Source organism: Cotesia typhae, unplaced genomic scaffold (genome assembly GCF_013202065.1).
Source record: "Cotesia typhae breed Kobodo isofemale line unplaced genomic scaffold, CoteBio_Ctyphae scaffold_13, whole genome shotgun sequence".
Taxonomy (NCBI): Eukaryota; Metazoa; Arthropoda; class Insecta; order Hymenoptera; family Braconidae; genus Cotesia; species Cotesia typhae.
In genome coordinates, this window is record NW_027423774.1 from 18898075 (window position 1) to 18923064 (window position 24990).

The window sequence follows — 24990 nt, forward strand, 5'->3', positions numbered from 1 at the left end:
ATTAAAAAAAAATAAGAAAAAATTTTTTGAAGCATTGGTAGAACAGTTTTCTTCTAAATTACAATAATTATCTTTCTTATTATTATAATTACATTTGTTATTTTTATTGAAGTTCCAACATATGTAAGTGTACGAAGTGTTGTTTTGTTTTGAACGCGGTAACTGTGTTTTTTTGTAATTTATTTGATGTAGTAATTGTAATTAGTATACATTTTTTTTTTGTAATGTCAAAATAATAATAAGTAATTATTTATAGTTCTAAAAATATAAGCTAATATATAAAAAATGTGTGTGTTACTATAAGATAAGAAGTTAGAACAATTAAATGACGTTGTGTACTATTTTTTAAATTAGAATAAATTAGATAAAATAAATAAAAATGATGAAAATATCGGCTTTGAATGAGGAGTCCAGTGAGGAGAGTGATGAAGAAAATACACCAACAATTACTAAAGAAGCTCAGGTAAGATTTTAAGTTTTTTATGGATAAATAAATTTTTTTTATCTAGCATAACCTAGTCGGCAACATTGAGCCGGTATTAAAATATAATTACTCGTTTTTTTTTTTTTTTTTTTTTTTTTTTTTTTTTAAGGAACAAATCGCTTTATCGGAGTACAATAAAGGATTAGAGCTGCGAAAAGAAAATAAGATAGAAGATGCCTTGACTATATTTAAAGATTTGTTGGAGACTGAGCTACTTGACCAGGTGGCGAAACCTGAAATTCCTGATGGACGAGCACGGCCAATGTTGTCTTTAAAATATTGCTGCTATAAAAATATCGGAGCAATTTACAACCAAATGGAAAATTATGAAGAAGCTATTAATAATTACTGGGAAGCTGCTAATCTCGACGCCAGTGATGTAATGTTATGGTGTTGTATGGGTACGATAGCGATGAAAACATCTAACTTAGAGTTTGCTTGCTCAGCGTTTAAGCAAGGGCTTACGTGTAATCCCAATCATTGGCCTTGTTTGGATAATATTATCACTGCAATGTACGCAATACCAGATTATATGAACTGCCTACTGTACATATCTATGGCTTTGGGAAGAGATCCCAGTTACATTAAAGGTCTGGCTTTTCGTGAGCAAATATACAGAGAAGTCCCATATTTTCAGGAAAGTTATAAGCTATTCAATGTCGACTGGGCGCTGGATCCGCCGCTGGACACTGAATTTGATAGGATTATTGGCGATAAGTTAATTGCTGAGGCGAAAGAAATCGCTGCTAGGTGGGTAGAATTTTGCAGGCCGGAATTTGAATTCAAACCATTGCCAGATCTCTCCCTTCACAGACCTCTGAAAAATCACTCCTGGCTAGACTTGGGAGAGAGTCTTGTAGAAATGCACAAGTATATGAGCGATAATAATTTGAATTTCATCAGTAAAATAAAATTAGATGTTCAAAATGAAGTGGAAGTGTTGGTAATTAAAAATGCTGAAGAAGAAAAAAGGGAAACCAAAGAAATGACTGTAGATATTAGCTCTGAATTGGAAAGCGTTACTGATGTTGAGAAAACGGATCACCGAGACTCTGCAGAGATTGAAGAAGATCAAGAGGTCCCGGAGATTAAACTGGACAGCGAAATGGATGTCGATGGTGATGATGAGAAATCAAGCTCCAGTGATGTTCATATTATTGAAGATGAAGATCCGTTGAAATTGGAGTCTGATATCGAGCAGCTAGATCAAAGCGAGCATAAAATTCCAGAAGGCGTAGAATTTCTCAACAGTACAGTTTACGATGAAGTGGAAATTATTAAGTCCAATGAAAGTCCTAATGACAATACTGAAAAATCTGTTGAAGAGGTACAGGATAAGAGCGATCCCAAAGCTGAATCAGCTGAGAAAAGTGACGGCAAGTTGACAGAAAAATCAAATGATAAATCATCCAAGTCAGATAAACCCAGTGAAAAAACTGAGGGTAAAGAGGAACAACAGAAAGTAAAAAAAAGACGAAGAAGTTCTTTGTGCTTCTTGCAGCAGTGGGCTTGGAGCAGCAGCAGTATGAGAAGGTCTGCTCGAGTCCGCGGTTCCAATAGAAGAGAAGCTGAGAGAGATGACCTTCAGCTTGAAGAAATGGTACGAAGAATATTTCCGCTAACTTTGTTGCCTGACACCGCTAAAATAATTCGAGATGATCCTACCAAAACCATGGATGATTCTATGGACACTATGGACTTGTATCAACTGTTTGCGCATAAAGAAAACGAGAATAATGAAGAAAGTAAAAGTTCGAGTCCAGTTCCATCTCCGGATTCTCCAATTCAGAAATACTTTGGAACGGAGAATGAAAAAAATCAAGTTATTGATTTTATTAATCAGCACAGTGGTAAAAGCAACTTGATGATAATAATTGCCAGGTATACGGAATTTTTAAGTACTAAGTGGAACCACGAGTGGCCGAAAGAACTAACTGAAATTTATCAGCAAGCTTATTTGTTTACGCGAGAACATATTCCGCATTCTTCGCCTTTCGGTGATTCTTCTGAGGAAGATTCAATCTTGAAGTACGACGCCGAAATGACATTGTTATTCAGCGAATTACATACTGATAAATGGTTGGACAATAAGCCAGAAATTTTGCCGTCTGCGACGATCGATAAATTCGGCACTGGGATCCCGTCTGAAGAACTAGGATACATTATTTTTGCAAGTGTCCGTGATAGTTTATTGAATGAAGAGAATTTAATATTTTTATTGCGAGTATTATGGGTGAAGGCGAGTATTTTTTTATGCCAAGGCGACACAGACATAGCGATTAAAAGCTTGGAAATTCTTCTTCACGATATGGAGGAATTCAAGCAGCATTTTCCAGCGTTATTAGTTAAGTTACCAAACTGTAAACATAATTCTCGTATTGACATGGCCGTAGTCCAGAAGAAGTTAACGTCAATAGAGCGTGGGCAGAAACTTGGCAAAGTCCAAAAACTTCACGAAGATAAAAAATTTTATGAGCTGTCTCTTGTGCTCAAGGACACCTTCAAGTTTGCCAAGCAGCAAAATGATTCATTGACCAATGTAAAATTAAATATCGACCGTAAAAAGCAGCTGTCGATGTTGCTGGAAAGCTTGTGGCAATTGGAGCAGTACGAAGATTGTTTCGTGTGGGCTGAAATTTGTCTGCATGAAGCTTGGCAGTGTTATAACACTACTTCTGATGAAGCTGATCAGAAAAAATGGGTGTCCAGTGTGCTGAACTGCTTGGAAAAATTAGAATCTTGTATTGACATGGTCGGATCATCAGTTGTGAGACATTTATCTGAGAGCAAAATTACCAGGCTTGTTCAAACATCGGTCCAGATCCTTTGTCATCAGTTAGATGTTCCGGACACAGCAGTAGAGATGCCCGTGGAGTCTGTCACGCCTTGGATTATACTCCATCACATTCTTCAGTACGAAGATGACCGCGAGCGAGCCAAATCTCGGTACAGTTCAAAAGCTAAAGCTGCTGATGATGCTGAGTCTGACTCTGATGACGAAGACAAGGACATTCCTGCGCCGATCATGTTGCTCTTTGTAGGTCACGACTTCCTTGGTCGTCATTCCTGGTGCTGTATAAACGAAGCTAAGCTGCTAATTTTTACGATAAAAACAGTCGTACCCAGAATGTGTAGCTCACGATACACTGCGGTGAGGGAAAAAATCACTAAACATCTGGAAAAAATATTCTGGTGTCTGTATGGACACCCTAACAGAGCCAACAAAACAAAACCGAAACATCTTGAAGATCATGGAGTGCCACAAATTCCACTGACATGGGACATTGCTCAATTACTTTTTGAATTCTACAAGCCAGATGTCTTGCCGGAGTTCGACACTCCTCGAGCTATGTCAATCAGCGCTGATACTAAAATTCTTTTCAAAAAAATAAATTCACTGGTTCCAAAGGAACACGATCCAAGTGGAATAGTTGATGAAATAAATTCTTATATCATTGGTGAAATAGATGAAATGCCAAAAGTTAAAAAACCACTGCCATATAAAATAGATCCTTTGTACTATCTTCTTGGTGATTATTCATTTAAAAACAACAATTGGTTGTCTGCTACCAAGTATTACTCAATGGACGTTTGTCTTCATCCGAAAGCCTTTAACTCTTGGGTTGCTCTCGCTATGTCTGTAAGTACTCTTATGGGAACAACTTTAAATAATTGTAAGCCCCTTTCAGATATCACCAAATTATTATGGCAAGCGAAAATCGCCCAGTGTTGTTACCAAAAAGCCGTCGAGATAAAACCAGGTCACAGTGTCATCTGGATTGAGTATGGAAACTTTGTCTACATGGTTCATTCATTTTGTTCGCGGTTACTCAAGCAGGAGTCTAATCTTAGCATGGAAAAGTTTGAGATTATTGAAAAAAGAAAGGAAGACACGTTAGATATTGCTGCTAATTGTTTCAATTCAGCGAATAATATTTACTTGGCGAACATCGATGATGCTGCACAGATGCAAGACGAAAGGTGGTTGTACCATTACATGCTTGCTAAAATAGCCGAAAAGAAAAATCATGATCCTCCAATATTTTTAAATCACTACGGCCAGGCCAGCGAGTTATTGCACAAGAATAATGCTTACTATCCCAAAAAAATTAGCCATAAAAATGCTCACTATTTGTCCATCGAAGCTTTGGAAGTGCATTATCGAATACATGCAAGTATTTTGAAGCATCTGGAGCTGTTTGAAGGTAAGCCGCTTAAGAAATCATTAGGTGATTTATTTTGGAAACATTTGTTGGATTGCGCTAGCGGACCATTCATGCAGTTTCCTTCTGAATTAAATAAGAAGAAAAGAAGAGATGAGTCAAATTCAAATGATACTGATTATAAAATTCCTGTTAAAAATTCGACTGAAAACACGACAGAAGTCGTGCCTAAAAGTCGGACGAATTTAGAAAAACGACAGAATAGTGTTGAGGAAATTGCTGTTATTGAAAAAAGCTCTGAAACAAGTAAATTGAAAAATGATAAAAAAAGACCGCGTGAATCAGTAAGCGATGAACCATCTAAAAAATTGAAACTAAATGAAGAATCACATCTGCAATTGTGGGCTGGAGTTGTAGAAACTGTTGACGGTATTATTGATAAAGTTTGTGAAATTGACTTGCAGAATGAATCGAACCAAAAAGATGCTGATGAAGTCATGGTAATATCTAGCGATGAAAGTGATTGTGCAAGAACTTCAAAAACCCGCAATGAGTATGAAAAGACACGTGCTATGGAGAAGAGGTCTGAGGAAGATAGTAAAAAAAAAAATGCCCAAGCAGAAGAATCTAGTTCTACTAATTTGCCAATCTATAGCAATCATGGAGATGCTAATAAAAACGATGGCAAATGGGAGACGAGTAATATCCCTTTTGCTACTTTTGATTTTGAAGATAAAGACAAAGCTGATGAAAAGAAAAAAAATGAAGCTAGCTCGACAAAAGAAGAAACGACGTTGAGTCGGCGTGCTTCGCAAGAAAGTACTACTAGTACGTTAACTTCTAGTACAGCAGAAACAAATAATTCGAGTTATAGCAGCAGCGATGAGTCTAGTAGCAGTAGTGATGATAGTTCCAGTAGTGACAGCTCTAGTGACAGCGATTCTGAATCCAGCGATAGTGATACTGAGAAGAAAAAACGCACTCCTAGTCCTGTTGATAAAAAAGGTTACTATTTTATTTATTTATTTATTAATAAAAATTTTTTACAAATGATTTTTATTAATTAATTTTTTTTTTTTTATTTCAGAAGAGTATTATTCGGAAGGAGAAGTCGCCAAGCTAATTTCATACTGTCTAGCTGGACTAGAACAGTGTGTCTTACGATTTCCCGAACATTACAAGTCTATCTACCGTCTTTGTCATTTCTTCTTCAACCACAAGGTTGCTAAAGACAACGACAAATGTCGTGATCTTCTACTGAGTACATATAAATGTCAATATTATGCTGATCTTACTTTTCAAGGACTTTTTGCTGATAGAAAATCGACCAACTTTTTTAATGTGAGTTTTTATTAATTTAATATTCATTTTTTTTTTTTTTTTTTTTTTTTTTTTTTAAAGCAAAAATACAAAAAGAATGTTGACATTTAATTCTATGAGAAATAATGTAATAGCTTACATTTAAATTTATTAACGTCAATATTTTTAACAAATTCAACATTCTTCGGTTTTTTTGACACTTCATCGTGATCAATCATCAAAGCTCCTCTAGTCTTCCCAGCGGTGATAGGTAATGCGTTCATTTTTACTGCATCTGTTATTAACTCTGGCCAGAGCATCACTGCTGCTACCATTACGTCAGCAGGTCTCCAAGTTGAAGATTGACGATTCAAATCTTTAACCTCGGCTTTGTTGAGAAAACTTACAATCCGTGAATTTATCGCTCCTAATACATTCACTCTCCATTCCTTAAAAAAAAAAAAAGATTTAATTATACTGTTTTATTGAAATATTTAAAAAAATATTTGTAAAATCAAACCTTGGAAACTGCGGCTTTAAAAACTGTCTCTTTAGGATACAGAAGATTAATTTTTCCAGACTTTGGGGAATTTAAAACAATATAATTACTGTCAGGATCATTTCCAAAGTTATAATCAGTAACAAGAGGTTTTTTTTTCCCTCCTATATATCCGCCCATAATATACAGCCTGTTGATGTTATTCATAAAATTAGAATCCAGAGTTACTGCAATTGCAATGTTTGTTAATGGACCCAGAACAAGTATGTCCAATTCACCAGGATACTTTTTTGCCAAGTCAATTAAAATTAATGCTGCGTGAGCAGATCGATCAACATGACCACGGATTTCTTAATCAAATTTGAAATCACCGAATCCATCGTTACCAAAATAATCATCAAACTTGAATTCGCCTACCAAAGGCTTCTTTGCTCCTCTATAGACGGGAATCTTAAATAATTTTCTGTTAGTATTAATAATTAAAAAAATTACAGAATATCCTTACGTGGAATTTGGCGAGAGTGAGAGTTTTAAGAACATTTTGTTCAACATTCTCCTCATAAGTATTTCCGTACACACACGTGATTCCAATGACCTCATAATTAGTATCATTGTTTGCGCAAGCAGATAAAATCAAGAGAATAGCTGCTGAATCGTCAGGTCCTCCATCCGTATCAATTATTAATTTCTTCGAGCGTACGCTATCGCAATATATCTTTTATTGTATAAATAATTAATTATAAAAATAATATTTAGATTTTAACTGTACTTACTTTGTTAAAAGTCCTAGTAATGGTAAAAATATTGAACAGATAATGAATTTATTCATGGTTGGAATTTTATCTAGCAGTCTATTGCAAGACTGAGCCCACTTAAATTTTGACGATTCTCAAATAGTATTTTATTATTTTTATTAGTAGTAGGAGTGAACGTCACGTGGTAAGCTTCAGATTCTACAAAATAGATAATACACGTTTTTATTACAATGATTATCCGGGTTTTTATGACGTTTATTATTAAGCCTCACGAAAAGCTTACATAATTAAATTTTTCCTTTTAAAGAATTCTTAATTAATCAAAAGTAAATTTACATCTATTAATTATTAATTGTCAATGGTCTCAACTGTTAAAGTATTACATAACTTGAAATTAAACATTATTATTTATACTCATGAAACTAACGTTCTTTATTTAATTGCAATACAAAAAAGTGTTTAAAAAAGCTTAATTTTAACTTAAAAGCTGATTAATATTGGAGATCAAGATTCTTTATTTAAAATAATTTATAAGCAATCGTTGAAATTCTTCGGCGTCAAATTGTTGAATGATTTCGACATTCTTGGGCTTCCCGCTTTTTTGGGCATAATCTATCAGCATGGCCCCTCTAGCTATTCCATCAGTAACAGGTGTCACATTAATATTAATCATTTTCTTTGCTAAAGACGGCCAGAGCATTACAGCAGCTGTCATTGCGTCTGATGGTTGCCAAATTAGAGATTCGGTTGAAAAAGTTTTCTTCTCAGCTTTGTTCAAAAAATTTGTGATAGCTGAATTTAGTAAGCCGAGTTTTTTGAGTCTCCATTCCTGAAAAATTCAAATTTTTATTTATTCTTATTATAAAATATAAACGTTAAATAATTTTAATGAAAATTAATGTAACCGATCTTTAAGAATTTTTTTAACAAATAAATTATGGCAAAAAAAAATTTTTTTTTAATTTTAAATGCAATTTTGTTGAAATAATTAAAAAAAAAAAATTTGTTATAAAAAAATTAAAAAATAGTCAAGACTTTTAAATTTAATCTTATATAATTTTAGTAAAAAAATTTTTTTTTAATTTTACACAAAGAATTTTTAAAGAAATTAAAAAAATTTTTTTTTAGATTTCACTATCATATAAAAAAAAAAAAAAAAAAAAATTCAATACCTTTGGAATTTTTGCTTTAAGAATTGTTTCCCAAGGAAACAGCATACTTGGTCTTTTCATAGTAACATTTAGAACAATAAAATCGCTCTCGGGATCAGTTCCAAAATTATATTCAACTCCCGGAGATTTATTGCCCCTTCCCTCTATACTTCCTCCCATAATATACAATCTTTTTAAATTGTTAATAAAATTCGGATCAAGTGATATTGCCAGTGCGATATTAGTCAACGGGCCGATAGCAAGTACATTCAGTTCTCCTGGATACTTTCGCGCAAAATGAACTAAAGCTTCCGCCGAATGACTAGTCGGATCAATTTCACCTTTGATATCTTCTTTGAAATCAAAATCACCAAAACCATCCTCGCCAAAATACTTATCCGATGTGAAGTTGCTCATTAGAGGTTTCTTCGCTCCTCTATAAACCGGAATCTGAAGAAAAAATTTGCAACAATCACTAATAAGTATTTTCCAATAAAAAAAAACACTCAAAAGTTAAAAACTTCACTTACATCGGATGAATTAGCAACTGTGAGAGTTTTCAAGACATTTTTTTCAACGTTTTCTTCCTCAGTATTTCCATAAGTGCAAGTTATCCCAACGACTTCATAATTAGTATCTCTTCTTGCAGATAAAACCAGTAAGATCGCTGCTGCATCATCGCCACCAGCGTCTGTATCAATCACTAGTTTCTCAGAGTACACACTAATTGAACTAAAAATTTTTTTTAATTAAAACATTAATTTATTCAAGTTATAATTAATGATTTTTACACTGAAAAAAAAATTCTTGAATCAAGAAAATAATTTTGAAGAATTTGAATCAAGAAATAATTTTTGAATCAAGTAAAATTTACTTAAACTAAAAAAAGTTTCTTAGTTTAAGAATTTTTCTACTCAAATTAAGAAGATAAAGTTCTTCAAAATTATTTACTTGATTCAAATTAATTTTTTCTTTTTTTTTGTGTACTAACACTTACTTTGTTGTAGAACTTAGCACGATTCCAGACACTAAAAGCACTATTGACGCGCTCATAGCTCAGATTTTCTAGCAATGAAATATTTAATTGAATTTTCCGTCTTATAAACTCAACTCATGTCTGTTTTCGAGTTATCAACAAAAAAATAAAATTATGACTTTGTAATGAGTTCCGTTTTATCAATAACGTTTAACTTTCCGTCTAGTAGCCTGAGAACAACATTACCTGGGTTATCTTTGCCAAACAATGAAAATCAATTAACAATCAAACATTAATTACTTATTTATCAGGAAACGCTCAATGGCAGAAAGAGTTTAAATATCAAATAGAGAGAATTATAAAATATAATCGCACATTTATTATCAACCGATCCTTGTAGAGATACAACGAGGTCACCAGGTTTATAACGCTCTTATAATTAATCAATTAACGATCTTATATTTAATTAATTAGCTGCAAAGTATGTTATGATAAAAATTCTTTAAGCATCTGTTTGAATTCCTCAGTGTTTACTTCTTGGATTATTTCCACATTCCCGGGCTTTCCTGTTAAGTTTGCATAGTCGATCAGCAATGATCCCCTGGCAGAGCCATCAATAATAGGAGCTACGTGGACCGTGGTTGATTTTTTCACCAAATTCGGGCGAAGCATCACAGCAGCCATCAGAGCGTCTGCTGGGTTCCATCCTGGGAAGTCATAGCCCAAAACTTTTGATTCAACTTTGTTCAAAAATTCTACAAAGCTTGAATTGATCAATCCAAGCTCTTTGGTTCTCCATTCCTTGAAAATTAAAAAATAATATAATTTATTTATTTACTTCTGGGTATACCCATACATTTTGTGTTGAGATCTGTGAAGTTAATAATGTTTTGTTTTAGGTCAATTGTGTTCAAAAGAACAAACTTAACTGTGTAGAAAAAAACACAGATAATAGTACATTAAAAATCAGCTAGAAAAATTTTTCAACCAAGAAAATAATTTTAAAGAGGGTAATTGTCTTGAATCAAGACGAAAAATTCTTGAATCAAATAAAATTTACTTAAATCAAGAAAAATTTATTAGTTCAAGAATTTTTCTACTCATATCAAGAAAATTAAGTTCTTCAAAATTATATACTTGATTCAACAACATTTTTTTTTCTGTGCAAAAAAAAATAAAATACAAAAATTACACATACATTTATCAAATCAAGAAAATATTAATAGAAATGAAACGAACAAAATTACAAATTTAATAGCAAAAATTATTATATAGTCATCTCAAAAACATGAATAAGACCAAAATTTTTTAACAATTCAAATTTCTAATAAATTTGTTAATTTTTTTTTTTTGTGAATTTTGTGTTTTTAATTCATTAGGTAGTTTATGGTAACGTTTTAGATTTTTTTAGTAAATCAAAAAGAAGGTACCTTAGTAATGTTTGATCCAAAAATTGTCTCCCACGGCAAGAGAAGATGCGGCGCACTTTTGGAAGCACTTATAACGACGTGGTTACTCTCAGGATCAGCTCCGAAATTAAATTCAACTCCTGGAGATTTATTTCCAACACCCGAAACACTTCCGCCCATGATGAAGAATCTTTTTACATTTTTAGCGAACTCTCGGTCCAAAGTCATTGCAATTGCAATGTTAGTCAACGGCCCGAGAGCTATAACGCTCAATTCCCCGGGATAATTTCGAGCTAGCTTTACTAAAGCCACTGCTGCGTGAATAGACCGATCTACTTCACCAAGAATTTCATCCCGGAATTCAAAATCACCAAAACCATCCTCGCCAAAGTAATTGTCGGCGATAAAATTGCTCAGCAAAGGCTTCTGTGCTCCTCCATATACGGGAATCTGAAAAAAAAATTTTTTGTAGTAATTTTTAAAGCCTTGAATTAATTTTCAATCAATGCTAAAATATTACGTCAGGTAAATTGGCGACTGTAAGGATTTTTAGGACATTTTTCTCGGCAAATTCTTCAAAAGTGTTTCCATAAACACACGTTATCCCGACAACCTCATAATTTGTGTAATTTCTTGCGCTCATTGATAAAATAAGCAAAATAGCTGCCGCATCATCAGCTCCTGGGTCCGTGTCAATCACTAGTTTCTCAGAGTATGCGCTAACGTAATCATTATATTTATAATCAATTTTTTTTAGCATTAAATAACACAGACAGCTGTAATACAATTTATCACATAAACCAAAACACATACATCTTTATCAAATCAATTTCTCCAATCATTTATATACTTTTGATAGTATAATTTATACTTACCCTGCTAAAACTGTAATTATAACAACAACCAGTAGAATTAGAATTAATTTTTTCATAGTATTAGACTCGCTTGCTTAGCTAAGCAAACAATAAAGATTTTTTTCTCAAGTAACTTCTTACTATCTTGACACTACTCTAAAGAATTTGATCTTTTATTTATTTATTTTCTTTCAATGTATGTATATATAGATAGTCATATATACTGCTTATCTTGTGATTCACTTAAGTACAATTCCGACCACTTTAGTGTTACACCAACTAGCATAACCCTGCTTGCTTATCTATACAATTATTCTTTGTAAAAATTAAAGATATTAAATAATAATAATTATTTATTTAACAGTAATTGGAGACATATCGATACTTTATGTTAAAAACTATTGAATTAATATTTAAAAAAAATTTTAATCTTAATTTTATTATAAAGAATAATAATAACTGATAAAAAATAATAAATTTAATTTTTTTCAGGGAGTCTGGAGAATTCCAAATGATGAAATAGATCGACCAGGAAGTTTTGCATCGCATATGTCAAGATGTGTCCATTTATTGATGCAGGTTCTCAAAGAAACCAATGACAGCTGTATGCTAATGGAACTGTGTATCCAGTTGCGAAAAATTCCCGACGCTGATAAGTTCGTACATTTGTTATTTATTATTTAAACTATTAGATAAGATAGCGATGATATATTTTTATCTATTCTAATCTATAATATTTTTTTTTAACAGGAAATATGTGCGAGATTCAGAGCGCGAGCAGCTGTCTCGACAAGCGTTTACGCTTTGTTTGCAGTCACTGCGAACACGTGTACAGTCTATGGGTCCTCCGAGCCCAGATAACGCCCTACCTGATCGAACGGACTCCAGGACCCGGGTACTATTGGATGTTTATAAGATTTATCAACAAGTATCCAAGAACTTCCAGTCCAAAGAGATGCAAGCTTTTGCTACGTTGCTCGTTGACACTTACAAAACCTACAGAGACATGAAATCTTCAGTAGGTAATCTTCTGGAGGACGCGATGCGCTTCTGCCACCAGCAAAATGCTAACAAGTCTAAATTGACTGCTAGTCAAACGTCCCAACAAGTTCAGAGTATTCCTCCGCCGGCAGTCACAACTGCGCCTTCGACGACAGCGGTGACACAGTCTCAACCGTTTCCGACCTCTCCGCAAACTTATCAGCAGCGTAAACCCTATAAAAATCCAGGAACTGGCAGACCCCGCGGTCGTCCACCGAATGTCAATAAAAATTATCCGAATTTAATGAACTCGTATTGTAATAACGCCAGCAAAAGATATCAAAATTATCTTGGTACTAATAATCAACCGCTGATGAATCCATTCTTCATGAATCCACTTCTTGAATCAAACGCAATGATGTCGATGTTATCTTCGGGGCTCAATCCCAGTATGATGGATTCATTAGCAGCAGTTAATTATTTGAGTAATTTAAATCAAATGGGTAACTCTTTAGATATTTTACGACAGTATCAAAATAATCTTCAATCAATGCCTTTTGGTGGGTTCGGAAATATACCTACAAGCTTGCCTAATGTCAGCAGTGTGCCCACAATGACATCAAACACTACTATCGGTTCTGTTCCTTCTGTCAGTTCTAGCAATCTTGGATCTATCAATAGTGTCGGTAATTTAACAGTTCAACAACTGTTAAATCTCAGTGCTGCTAAGGCTGGATCTGCAATTACTACTAATTCTACAATCTACAATCAATCAACCTTCAAAACTACCACTGCAAGTTCTACCAAAGAATTATCTCACGGAGTTTCTATTTCTGCTGTCAGCAGTGGCACTCAGCAGCAAAAAACTAAAACTAAGCATTCATCAATAAATTCTGACCTAAGTGTAATCAGTACTAAAAATATCCCACTATCACAGCTGAAAACTGGAATGCCAAGCAGTCAAGTTTCACTTTTGAAGCAAACGGTGATCCAGCAGCCAAAAACAACACCTCCCAAGCAAGTATCTGCACCACAGATTCGTGTATCTAAAAGCTTGACTGAGCCACAGCCTGCTCACAGCTCATCGCTATCAGTCTCTCCGTTGAAGAGTGCAAGTCCGTCGGGTATAATGAACATACCCTCGTCTCATCAAAACTTGGGCAACTCCGGGTTAAATATTACGCCAGTTCCCATGGGGCTGGCTCCTCGAAGTGGAACTTCCTTGCAGCACAAATTACAGAAGAAACAAGCTCAACAGGCAGCTCTGTCCGTCAAAAAACCTCGCACATCCAGCAAAGCAGCACAACATGCTGTAAATAAATTGTCGACTATGTTAAATATGGGGAATCCTGCTGCTCTGATGGGTGCTCCTTACTTGCCACCTGAGCTCAGCGGGATTTCTGTCAACCCAGTGAACACGTCAACTAGTTCCAAGTCTTCAATTAAACCCTCAGTGCGCAAGACCTCGAGTAAACCTAAATCCTCGATGGAAATAACAAGCTCAATGCCTAACTCGCTGGCACAAGCCAGCAATGCCGAAACTATCAACATGCTCACTCAACTTCAACAACAACCTCATTTGGAAATAATTGCACAGTCTCAGTCTAAAGCTCATTCTAAATCAACTGATTTCAATAAAAATCCTCCGTTATCAGTTAGTGTTATTCCACCTAAGACTGCGGATAATATTCGCACCAATATTCCTGATAGTGTTTCAATATTCGGTATTCCTCAAGGAAAAACAAGCAGTTCCACGTCTAAACCCGATAAACATGCTAATGAGAACGTTGAAATTATTACTCTAGATGATTAAGTTTTTAAACTTTAAACAATCACGTATCTATTTTTTCTTGTAATTTGTAAAATATTTAATGTGATATATGAAATTATGAAGTACATTTTTTAACTAGATTTATCAAAAAAACTTCAAGGTGAAATTATTTATTTAATAATTTTCTAATAAACATACATTTATATTATTTTATTGAAGAAATAGAAAAGTTATTTATTTAATAATTATTAAAAAGTTGCGCTTATTTAACTCGACTGGCAAGCATTTTTGTCCCGGTGACACCTAATCCATGAACGGCAAAAAGCGAACCTGCAAGAGGCTGATCTTTTAGCTCTACATCGGTCAATCCTTTGCTAGCGCTGGTCACAAAAAGAATGTCTTTGTTTGGGCCACCAAAAGCAACACTGGTAATTTTTGTTGCCGGCATTTCGATGGTTTGCAATAATCTTCCAGTTCGCGGATCAATCTGAAGTACCTGAAGACAAATAAAAAGATTGTACTGTCATTATGAATCAACAGGTAAGTCAAGAGTAATAATTAAAATTATTTAAAAACCTTTCCACCATCGTAAACAGCGACCCACAGATTTCCAACTGAATCAATAGTCATTCCGTCGGGGAAGCCGGTAATTTTCATCTCCTTGAGATTAAATACCTTACGCTTGTTGGCTGGGCGGTAATATCAGTTATTAATAAAATAATTGCCGGTAATTACGGGTAAAATAATAGACAATATTTTTATTCTTACAGATGTCTCCAGAGTCATCGTTGTAATCATAGGCGACGATTTCGAGAGAAGGACTATCGATGTAGTAGAATGAATCTTTGCTGTGGCTCCAAGCGAGTCCGTTGCTGATGCTGACTGGACTCACTAATTTTGTTGGAGTTGCGTCCAATGAGAACCTGTATAAAGAACCCTTTTCCGGAGTGATGACGTTGTCCTTCTCGCCCATGGTACCTGCCCAGAACCGTCCTTTTGGGTCTACCTTGCCGTCATTTATTCTAGTGTCATCACGATCTATGTCGACCCTAGTGAGAGTCTTGACTTCTGGGTCTAGATTGTCAGTACTAGGGTCCCAAGTCATGCGAACTAATTCTCTTCCACATCCGACGATGAATGTATTGTCAACACCCGCAACAGGTACTGCTACACCAACTGGACCATGCTCTAAGTTTTAAATAATTTATTTTATTACTAAAGTTTTTTATTATTTAAAAATTTTATAATACTAAAGTTAGCTGATGTTTTTGATTTTTTTTTTCATCAATCAAATTAGAACTTAAAAATATTTAAAAAAAATTTTTTTTTTTTTTTAATTTTTTCAATAAAAAGAATTATAAACATTTTTAGGAATCGGCTAACTTTATTTTTATAAAAATTTTAATGATACTGAAATTAGCAGACATTTAAAAATTTTCTTTTATTTTTTATAAAAAAATTTTGTTTTTTTATTTTTTTTAAATTTGCATTTGTACAAATTTATAAAATCATAAAAATAAAAAAAAATCTCTGTCAACTTCAGAATCATAAAAATTTTTAAATATAAATTAAGATCATATTTACTTAAATACGCATGAGTAATTTTTTTTGTTTCAGGATTCCAACAGTAAATTTTTTGCTGAGGAATATCAACATAATAAAGCAGATTTTTTTCTTCATCCCAATGAGGACCTTCTGAAAGATCATACTTACCCCCAATTTGTTCTATTTTCAATTTTTGGCTCCTGAAAAAAATACAGAGGGTAAGTAAATTTAAAAAATTTTAACTCAAGTTCCATTATCACTATTTAATCTACAAAAATTATTCGTTAATTAAAAAAAAAAAAAAATAATAAATTACATTTTTCAGAACAATAACTCAATTGACAGTAAAAAATATTTCACAAAGTTTAAAAGAATGTGAACGTGAGAACGCCCAACGCTTAACTAAAGTCTACTGTACTCGCTTCTTAATAAGCGATGACCTGACTACTACAGATAATTACATCTTATTTCTGTTATTAAAACGTTGCAGGAGACCAATCGCAAGACCGAACGTCGAAACATGTCACGTGCAGATTGAACAACACTTGAGTTTCTTTCAGATAATGCAAATTTTTTTTTAGATTGATAAATGGATTTTTTAAAACCTATCAACACACTTGAAAGTTTAAAAGATAAAAAACTGGCGTATATATATGAACATTTATATAATAACTAGTTTTTCATTAAAAAAAAACTTACTGTCCAAGAGTCATATCTGCTAGAAGCAAACAAATAAATAAAAATAATTTTTTCATTGTTACAATCAAGAATTATAATTTAAAATAATTATATTTATTGTTAGGTGTATTTTGTATTGAACAGTTATTATGTTTGCTTGATTTATAAATCTTTAATGAACTGAGAATGACATTGAAAGTTGTTTATATATCGTACGAGAAAGTTTGATTTGAATAATCATTCTTACCGAGTATTTCACAATTAAATCCACTCAAGTAAGATATTTTATTTATCTAAATGTATTTATTTATATTTTCATAAAATTAACATATTTTATTTGTTTTCAGCTAATTAATAAATTATGGAATAAGGATAACTATCAATGACAAGATTTAAATTTACAGTTTCAAGAGTAAAATTGCAGTAACCTCAGCCTAGTTTTTTTTTGTTAAATAAAAAAAAAAAACGATAAAGTAAAAGACTTAACTGCAGTTTAAATCCTGATTTTTAATCATTTAAAAAAGATAATTAAGTGCGCATGCGTCAAAGATCACTGACTCACTGATAAAATTAAGGCAAGATTAAATGAAAATTTATTTAACAAACTTAAGTGAGTTAAATTTATTTCATAAATATATATCTAAAAATTCATCACACAGGAACGCATTGGAGATCCTGAAACGCAGAGATTATGAAGAGTAAAAACGCTTCCTGCCAAAGGCTCCTTCGCCAATTGAGTGGCGTTCAATTTATCCTTGGCAGTGGTTACGTAGAGGATATCTTTATTTGGACCACCAAAAGCAACGCTGGTTACAAGAGTTACCGGCATTTTTATTGATTGAAGTAATCTCCCAGTTTTAGGGTCAATTTTAAGTACCTAAACAAAAATACAAGCTGGAGAACAGTAGAATAAATAAATAGTAAGTATTATTTTTACCAATCCTCCACCATGGTTAGCCACCCAAAGATTTCCTGCTTTGTCAATAGTCATACCATCGGGAATTCCCGTTAAATTATTTTTCTTCAAGTCGAACATTGTGTGCTTGTTAGCTGGAAAATTTTAATTTTTTAATTTTAAATAATATTATTAATTATTACTTATGAATTTTTACTGTAGCTCGTTTTTTGGACTTTATAGAATAAAATTATTCAAAGATATTTTTTTTTTTTTTTTTTTTTTTTTTTTAATCAAAACTTATTAATATTTAAATGTAGACTAGAAAAAAATGAAAAAGTATAAGATAAATTCTATTGAAAATGTTCTCTATTAACAGTATTTTTCTGATACCTATAAAAGAGTTTTATTCTATGTAAAAATATATAATATTTAATGTTAAAGATAATGAAATATAATTTTGTCTAGACTTATGTCGAAAATTAATTCACAATAATTATTATTATTTATAAGACGAACTACACCTATTTCTCCAAAGTTGACATTGTAACTATATTCATCTATTTTGTACGCAAAACTATCGATGAAGTAAAACGAATCGTTGAAATGGTTCCACACAAGATCATTACTGATATCAACTCGGTCAATAATTTTTGCTACGGTGCCGTCGTGGTTGACTCTGTACATGGAACCTTTATCTGTAAGAGGAATTCCATTTTTTTTTACCCATAGTTCCGGCCCAAAGTCGACCTCTTGGGTCGACTTTTGCGTCGTTGAATCTTGTATCGCTGATATCTTGATCAACCTGCGATATGACATGATACTCAGGATTTGGGTTGTTAGTACTTGGATCCCAATAGACTATGATTATTGATGTTTTACATCCTGCGATAAATGTATTATTTCTTCCAGAAAGTAGAATCGCGAAACCAACTGGACCACAATCTAAAAAAAAATTGTTTCATTTAAAAAATTGCTTAAAAAATATTAAAATAATTTTTATAATTACCCAAGTAAGCGTAAGTTATGTTTTGCGTAGCAGGATTGTAACACAATATCTTTTGATATGGAATATCAACGAAATATAAAAGATTTCTTTCCTCATCCCAATGGGGTCCTTCAGCAACGGTGTAAGACCCAGCAATATGTTCAATTTTGATTTTTTCCGAGCTAATAAAATAAAAAAATTAAATTGTCAAATTCAAGAGATTGAATAAAAAAAATTGAAATATAAATTCAGTAAAACCATACGATTGTCCAAATACAGTTTGAGTACTTGAAAAAATTGTTATTGTAATAAGTATAATAAGTATAGTCTTCATCGCTTGATTTTTTTATAATTGAAAAATTTAACTGAATTTATGTGAAATTTATTCTGTATTTTATAAGTGATTACAAGCATTAAGCTTGAATGACTTTTGAAAATAAAATAAATTTTACGACGGGATAGCGTACAATAAAAATATATTAAATTCTTACCGTATAAATGACCTAATAAAATTTTTGTCGGTGATAAATTTAACTATATTAGGCAAATGATTTTATCTTAAAACGTTTGAATCGTCAAAAACAATAACATTCTTTTTAAGTGTTATTGACTTGACTACTATTTTTTTTTTGACCAAGATTATTTCACGGATCAAGGTGTTATATCCATAGGCGTTAAAAATGCGGTAGCGAAGTTACGGTGGAGGATCGGACTAACTTTTAAGAATACACATCGAGGGGTTTTAATTCTCGTTGTTAAATTATTTGTTGTGGGAGCTTTCGAGAGACGAAATACCACGCCTTTTGAAGAGACTGAGAATTTTTATAGAGATTTGATTTTCTTAGATTTAATAGATTATTTTTCACTTACCTTTAGATGGCTTGTTCCTTACTGATCCGGGCCTTGAAGGGCAGCTGGAAGCGCTCTCGAGTCTGGATGTTGAATTTGAGGGCCAGGAATGGATGATTAAGGGCTGCTTTCTCAGTAAAGAACGACTCGAGATTCGTGTGGTTTGTTTTTATTAGAACAGCAGCAATCGGGATGTTACACTTTCACGATAATTTTATTTAGCACTTATGAACTAATTATTTAAATTTTAGGCTTTAATTTTTGGTTAACGTCTTTCCAGTTTCCCGCAGGAAAAAGTGCGTAACTGACCGAACAATAATTAAACTTAATGGATTCAAACCGATGTAAATGCGGAGCAAATTAAACGGTTAATCCCTTATATTAACGAACTTATCTATTTTACGTATGCCGGATGACCGAGACCCGCTTGAACTAAGTGCGGCGCAAATTAGAACAAAAGCCCTTACAGACGGCGGCCCGCTTTAACTAAGTGCAGTGCAAATTAATTAAAAGACCTGAATTTAATTTTATCACGTTCGCCGTATTAACGGGGACCCGCTTGATCTAAATGCCGTGCAAATTAAACCAAAAGCCTCTACGAACGTGGGCCAGTTAACAAAGATACTTGAATTGAATTAGTTAAAAGACGTTGGGCGGTGGTTGCCGTCTCTTTTAAAAGTTCCCGCTGCTTAGCTTGCAGAAATCCCCATCGGTCAGTCGGCAGTCGCAACGATATTAATTTTAAGGTGGTTTTCGCGCATAGGTGGGCCTTCTAACTAAAGCGGGAATTTTAAATAAAAAGAAAAATTTTCGGGCGGACATAACAAAGGTCAAGTTTTAAAAAAATTGAAGGATATTTTTAATCTTACTTATAATAAAAATAAAAATATCTGTAATATTTTAAAGCAATAATCGATTTTAATGGTAAAACATACAAATAAATACATATTTTTGGTCATAGTATGAATACTTAATATCACAACAGTAATAAAGTCAACAGTAATAAGATCGTTATAAAAATAATCCAATATTCTCGATTTTACCATTAAAATATCCCTTTTATAATCATATTAAAAACAAAAATTATTTCAATTGAATTTTGCAGGGAACCATCGGCAATCCAGTGGCACCAAGTCCGTAAACCGCGATAACTGACCCGGCTAAGGGCTGTTCTTGTAGAAGATCTTCACTCATTTTATCTTTAGAAGACGTCACATAAAGAACATCTTTATTAGGGCCTCCAAAAGCTACACTAGTCGCATCTCTCATTGGCATCTTGATAGTCCTCAACAATTTACCAGTCTTTGAGTCGACTTGAAATACCTGAAAAAAAAAAAAAAATGACAAACAATTTTTACGGTCTAGAGAGACAAAGTCAAGTAGTTGATGATCTTACAGTTCCACCGCTATGATTAGCAATCCAAAGGTTTCCCGTTTTGTCAATGGTCATCCCATCAGCGATGCCTGTTATGTTGTTTGCTTTGAGATCAAACAGGGTACGTTTGTTTGCTAGATAAATATAATTAAAATTATCATCCAATTAATTCTTTTTTTTTTTTTTTTTTTTCAATCAAAAAAGACTAGCTGATATTTTTCTGACATACAGATATCTCCAGTAGCGTCATCGTAGTCGTAGACATCAATAACGTATGCAAAACTGTCGATGTAGTAAAATGAGTCTTTGGTGAGACTCCAAACGAGCCCGTTGCTGATGTCAACTGGGCTTATCATTTTTTTCGGAGTACCATCGTAGTCAAATCTGTACAGTGAGCCTTTGCCGGAGACTGGAAGCCCGTTTTTTTCACCCATAGTTCCTGCCCAAAGTCGGCCTGCCGGGTCAACTTTTGCGTCATTGAACCTGGTGTCACTGACACCAACATCAACTTGGCTGATAAATTCTACTCTAGGATCCAAATCATCAGCGACTGGGTCCCAAGACACCTGGATTAAATTTGTTCCGCAAGCTGTTATGAAGGTATTCTTCTTATTGGCGGCAGGTATCACGAATCCAATAGATCCACATTCTAGCTCAGAAGAAAAGACGATTTATTATTGAATGATTTTAAAAGAAGATAATTTTACTTACTCAGGTAAGCTTGAGTTACTTTTCCAGTTATTGGACTGTAACATAATATTTTATGGCCAATAATGTCGACGTAATAAAGCCGATTATTCTCATGATCCCAATGTGGTCCTTCTGCACACATGTACGGCCCGTCGATTCGTTCAAATTTTATTTCTTCAGGACTCCTAAAATGAAAGTTTATGTTTTTGTTATTTTCTTTCACTTTTATTCATTATATTAGTTTATTTTTTGAGGTACCGTTCTGTGACCGAGGACATCGCTATCAAAAATTGATAATTCATAAAAACTTTAAACATATTCATTGCTATTTTTTGCGTAAATACTAAAAATAGTTAAATAAACTTAAACTTAAAGCATACGGTGTAATTTAAATAGCCACTGAACTTGAACTAGGAATGTTAATTATGACAACAAGTACTTGATAAAAGTTTACACTAGTTTATAAAAATAATTTACAATGTCAACAATTTTATTGAAATTAATTTAAAATCTAATACAGCATTGAAATTTATAGAATTATTGCGTCGCCGTCTAAAAGAGAAATGGTTCGATTTTAACGTTATTATAATTCCAGAGGTAATTAAATATGTTTATCAAATATTTACATATTCGTGTTACATTTGTCAAAATATTTTTTAAAAATTAATTAACTTATTTTAAGAAAAAAAAAAAATTTCCATGACTTTAAAAAATGGCTCCTGTCAATTTTTATCATTTTTTTAAACAAGTAAAATATTTTATATTTCAAATAAATACAGGTTCAAATTTTTCAAACTGTTAAATTTAAAAATATTTTTTAACTATTTATTTGCAAAAAATAAAAAAATTTCATTTAATTTTGTCATGAAATATTTTTTGAATTTTTATTTAAAATTTTTTTTGAACTTATTATGTGATAAAAACAAATTATTATAAATTTTGTCACCAATTTTTAATAAAATTCATAAATTATGTATTTACTTAAATAAATTCCCCTAACCAAACAAACATAATTGTTTACCTGACATCCATGACAATCGGTGTAATTGAATTTCCAAACTGAATTAACGATAACGTCGTTCAATAATTTATATTACTCTTAAGATTTATGAATTTTTATTCAATTTATAAAACTAAAAATCATAAATATTTTCACAAATTGAATGACATATTGTCGGTTGAATTTTAGCCAGCTTCTAAAAAGACAAACTAGAGGTATTTTCAAATGAGGTGTCACTTGAAGTAGCGTCGACAAATAGTTTTGTAACAAACAGCGTTTCAATCTAACAAACTGACAGAAAGACTTAAATAACTCGTAGGGTACCCCCATGCGGCTGTTACTTCTCAAAGAGCCCGTCCTATAATTACTTTTCAAGAGATTAAGTACGCAAACGTACAAGATTATCGACAATGCGCGTTAGATACAAAACAGATCAGTTCTTGCAATTGATAACAATTTTTTTATTCACCAAGATTACAATAAACAAACATTATTGTATAAGTATATTATTTTTCAATGTTAACTTTAAATATATCAATAATTATATTTTATAGATAATTCTACTAGCGAGCATAGGAGAGCCAGAAACACCAAGACCATGAACAGCAAAAACAGAACCGGCAAGTGGTTGTTCTCTCAATTGGGACTCGGTCAGTTGGTCTCTGGCTGAAGTGACATACAAAATGTCTTTATTACGGCCACCAAAAGCAACACTGGATACATCAGTCACCGGCATTACAACTGATCGTAAGACTCTTCCAGTTCTTGGATCAACTTGAATTACCTGAAAACAATATACCATATCGCATTACTGAAGCCATAAGGGCGTATCCTGAAAAAAATACCCTTGAAAAGGCATAAGAGTGTGATGAAAAAATTTTTTTTTCAAATTTGAAATTAACTTTGATAAAAATTTTTTGGAATTTAAAATTTGTGATAATTTCTTTATTTAATTAAAAAAATTTTTCATCATTTCTACGCGTTTTAAGTAAAAATACGTTGTTTTCCGAAAAAAAATTTTGATACGCCCTTATGGCATTTGTAACGCGATATTAAATGAATATTTTAGTTAAATTAATTTTTATTTTTACCCTTCCACCACCCGCGTTGACCGCGACCCAAAGATTTCCCGCTTTGTCAATTGTCATGCCGTCAGGAACGCCTGAGATATTGTTTTTCTTGAAATCCAACAAGGTTCGTTTATTAGCTAGATTAAAATATTTATTCACAGATTATTGATAATAATTATTTATTAAAATTGATAAAAGATATTTGTATTTGGCTTACAGATATCACCAGTGGTGTCATTGTAGTCATAGACAACGACGTTGTAAGCAAGACTGTCAATATAATAAAATGAATTGTTGGAATGACTCCAAACAAGACCATTACTAATACTGACTGGAGTTATCATTGTCGTTGGAGTACCATTGTATGCGAATCTGTACAATGAAGCTTGATCCGGTGGGTTCGCGAGTCTGCCACTCATGAGCATTGTTCCGGCCCAAAATCGACCTCTCGGGTCGACTTTTCCATCATTAAATCTTGTACCTGGAACACCTATGTCAACTCTTGAGAGAACTTCAGTCCGAGGGTTTCTATTAATGGTATGTGAATTCCAATGAACTTGCACTAACTCTGTACCGCAACCCGCGATAAATGTATTCCTTCTTCCAGCTACTGGTACGACGACACTCACAGGTCCACATTCTAATTTCAACAATTAAATTCAGCAAGTTATATAGTTTTAAAATATTTTTTAAGACTTATTTATTAATACTTAGGTGAGTATAAGTTATTCTTCCGGTAGTTGGTTGATAACTGTAAATTCTTTGCTCCGGAATGTCAACAAAGTAGAGAAGATTCCTTTCGTCGTCCCAGTGCGGACCCTCAGATAAAACATATGGCCCGGCAATTCTGTTGATCTTTACATTTTTCTGACTGTTGAGTTAATTGTTAACTTATAATTATTAGACTATATATTTATACATTTATAATTCTGATATCTATTAGGTTAAATTTAGACGATATTAAAATTAGCAGTCACTAGAGAATTTTAAAATTTTATTTAACAAAAAAATTAGTTCCAAAAAATTATTTTTAAAAAATTGCATTTTTAATTTTTTAAAATTTCTAAATGTCCATTTTTTTTCTAATTTTTTTTGTCATAATTTATTTATTAGAAAAAATTATTAAATATTTGCTAAATTTATTTTCATTAAATTTAGAAGAAAACTTACCATTGCCCGAACGCGAAACTAATAACAAAGAAGACTATAAATGAAACTCCAAAAATTTTCATTTTTTTTTTTTTTTCAGGCGAAAATTTATCAATTATATTTATTAGATCCTTTTGCACGAATATAAAAATTAGTACTGACCTGCAACAGGAACCGGGGCTATTTATAAGAAAATTATCAGCAACAATCTTGTCAGAATATTTTACAATAAATAACACTGTTTATCTATATTATAAATTTTTTTATCAGTTGACTTTGTGAATTATTTTTTTATCTGCTAATTAGTGGCTAATTAACTATTTAAAATCTTCTTCATTTTAATAAGAATGACATTTTAAGAAATACTTGTTTGAATGTTCTGCAAAAAAGATGAGCGCATGCGCAGTAA

The 24990-nt window shown here is 32.6% G+C and overlaps 7 protein-coding genes across 9 annotated transcripts; 1 reads left to right on the top strand and 6 right to left on the bottom strand.

The window, feature by feature from the left end:
* The first annotated feature begins 120 nt into the window (after positions 1–120).
* LOC141534308 (calcineurin-binding protein cabin-1) lies at positions 121–14550 on the top strand. The gene is made up of 5 exons (XM_074253588.1): positions 121–463; positions 594–5652; positions 5735–5988; positions 12083–12246; positions 12341–14550. Exons 1-5 carry the CDS (start codon positions 380–382, stop codon positions 14382–14384), a joined length of 7605 nt encoding a protein of 2534 aa, XP_074109689.1. The 5' UTR covers positions 121–379; the 3' UTR covers positions 14385–14550.
* On the bottom strand, positions 6057–7440 carry LOC141534361 (uncharacterized). 2 transcript variants are annotated; one of them, XM_074253681.1, is made up of 4 exons: positions 7219–7440; positions 6951–7146; positions 6467–6881; positions 6057–6395 (listed from the first exon to the last, which is right to left on the bottom strand). In XM_074253681.1, the coding sequence occupies exons 1-3, from the start codon at positions 7272–7274 to the stop codon at positions 6843–6845; spliced, it is 291 nt and encodes a 96-aa protein (XP_074109782.1). In that variant the 5' UTR covers positions 7275–7440; the 3' UTR covers positions 6057–6395; positions 6467–6842. The 2 variants fall into 2 exon arrangements, with proteins under 2 accessions (XP_074109782.1, XP_074109781.1); XM_074253680.1 differs by having other exon boundaries at positions 6062–6395; positions 6467–6895.
* Positions 7623–9499, bottom strand: LOC141534345 (uncharacterized). The gene is made up of 4 exons (XM_074253658.1): positions 9349–9499; positions 8882–9083; positions 8373–8801; positions 7623–8029 (listed from the first exon to the last, which is right to left on the bottom strand). Exons 1-4 carry the CDS (start codon positions 9402–9404, stop codon positions 7715–7717), a joined length of 1002 nt encoding a protein of 333 aa, XP_074109759.1. The 5' UTR covers positions 9405–9499; the 3' UTR covers positions 7623–7714.
* Positions 9684–11827, bottom strand: LOC141534342 (uncharacterized). Of its 2 annotated transcripts, none has more exons than XM_074253654.1 (4): positions 11612–11827; positions 11257–11512; positions 10758–11186; positions 9684–10128 (listed from the first exon to the last, which is right to left on the bottom strand). In XM_074253654.1, the coding sequence occupies exons 1-4, from the start codon at positions 11665–11667 to the stop codon at positions 9814–9816; spliced, it is 1056 nt and encodes a 351-aa protein (XP_074109755.1). In that variant the 5' UTR covers positions 11668–11827; the 3' UTR covers positions 9684–9813. The 2 variants fall into 2 exon arrangements, with proteins under 2 accessions (XP_074109755.1, XP_074109756.1); XM_074253655.1 differs by having other exon boundaries at positions 11257–11455; positions 11612–11824.
* On the bottom strand, positions 14538–16357 carry LOC141534346 (regucalcin-like). Its single transcript, XM_074253659.1, has 5 exons — positions 16204–16357; positions 15927–16087; positions 15111–15530; positions 14919–15031; positions 14538–14838 (listed from the first exon to the last, which is right to left on the bottom strand). Coding segments are annotated over exons 1-5 (930 nt in total). The 5' UTR covers positions 16206–16357; the 3' UTR covers positions 14538–14604.
* An 848-nt stretch (positions 16358–17205) lies between these two features.
* On the bottom strand, positions 17206–18388 carry LOC141534117 (regucalcin-like). The gene is made up of 3 exons (XM_074253254.1): positions 17952–18388; positions 17503–17615; positions 17206–17442 (listed from the first exon to the last, which is right to left on the bottom strand). Exons 1-3 carry the CDS (start codon positions 18277–18279, stop codon positions 17206–17208), a joined length of 678 nt encoding a protein of 225 aa, XP_074109355.1. The 5' UTR covers positions 18280–18388.
* Positions 18389–20193: 1805 nt separating this feature from the next.
* On the bottom strand, positions 20194–24952 carry LOC141534118 (uncharacterized). The gene is made up of 9 exons (XM_074253255.1): positions 24603–24952; positions 24143–24303; positions 23650–24072; positions 23454–23569; positions 22917–23146; positions 21384–21547; positions 20902–21321; positions 20694–20806; positions 20194–20620 (listed from the first exon to the last, which is right to left on the bottom strand). Exons 1-9 carry the CDS (start codon positions 24662–24664, stop codon positions 20381–20383), a joined length of 1929 nt encoding a protein of 642 aa, XP_074109356.1. The 5' UTR covers positions 24665–24952; the 3' UTR covers positions 20194–20380.
* Between the last annotated feature and the right edge of the window lie 38 nt (positions 24953–24990).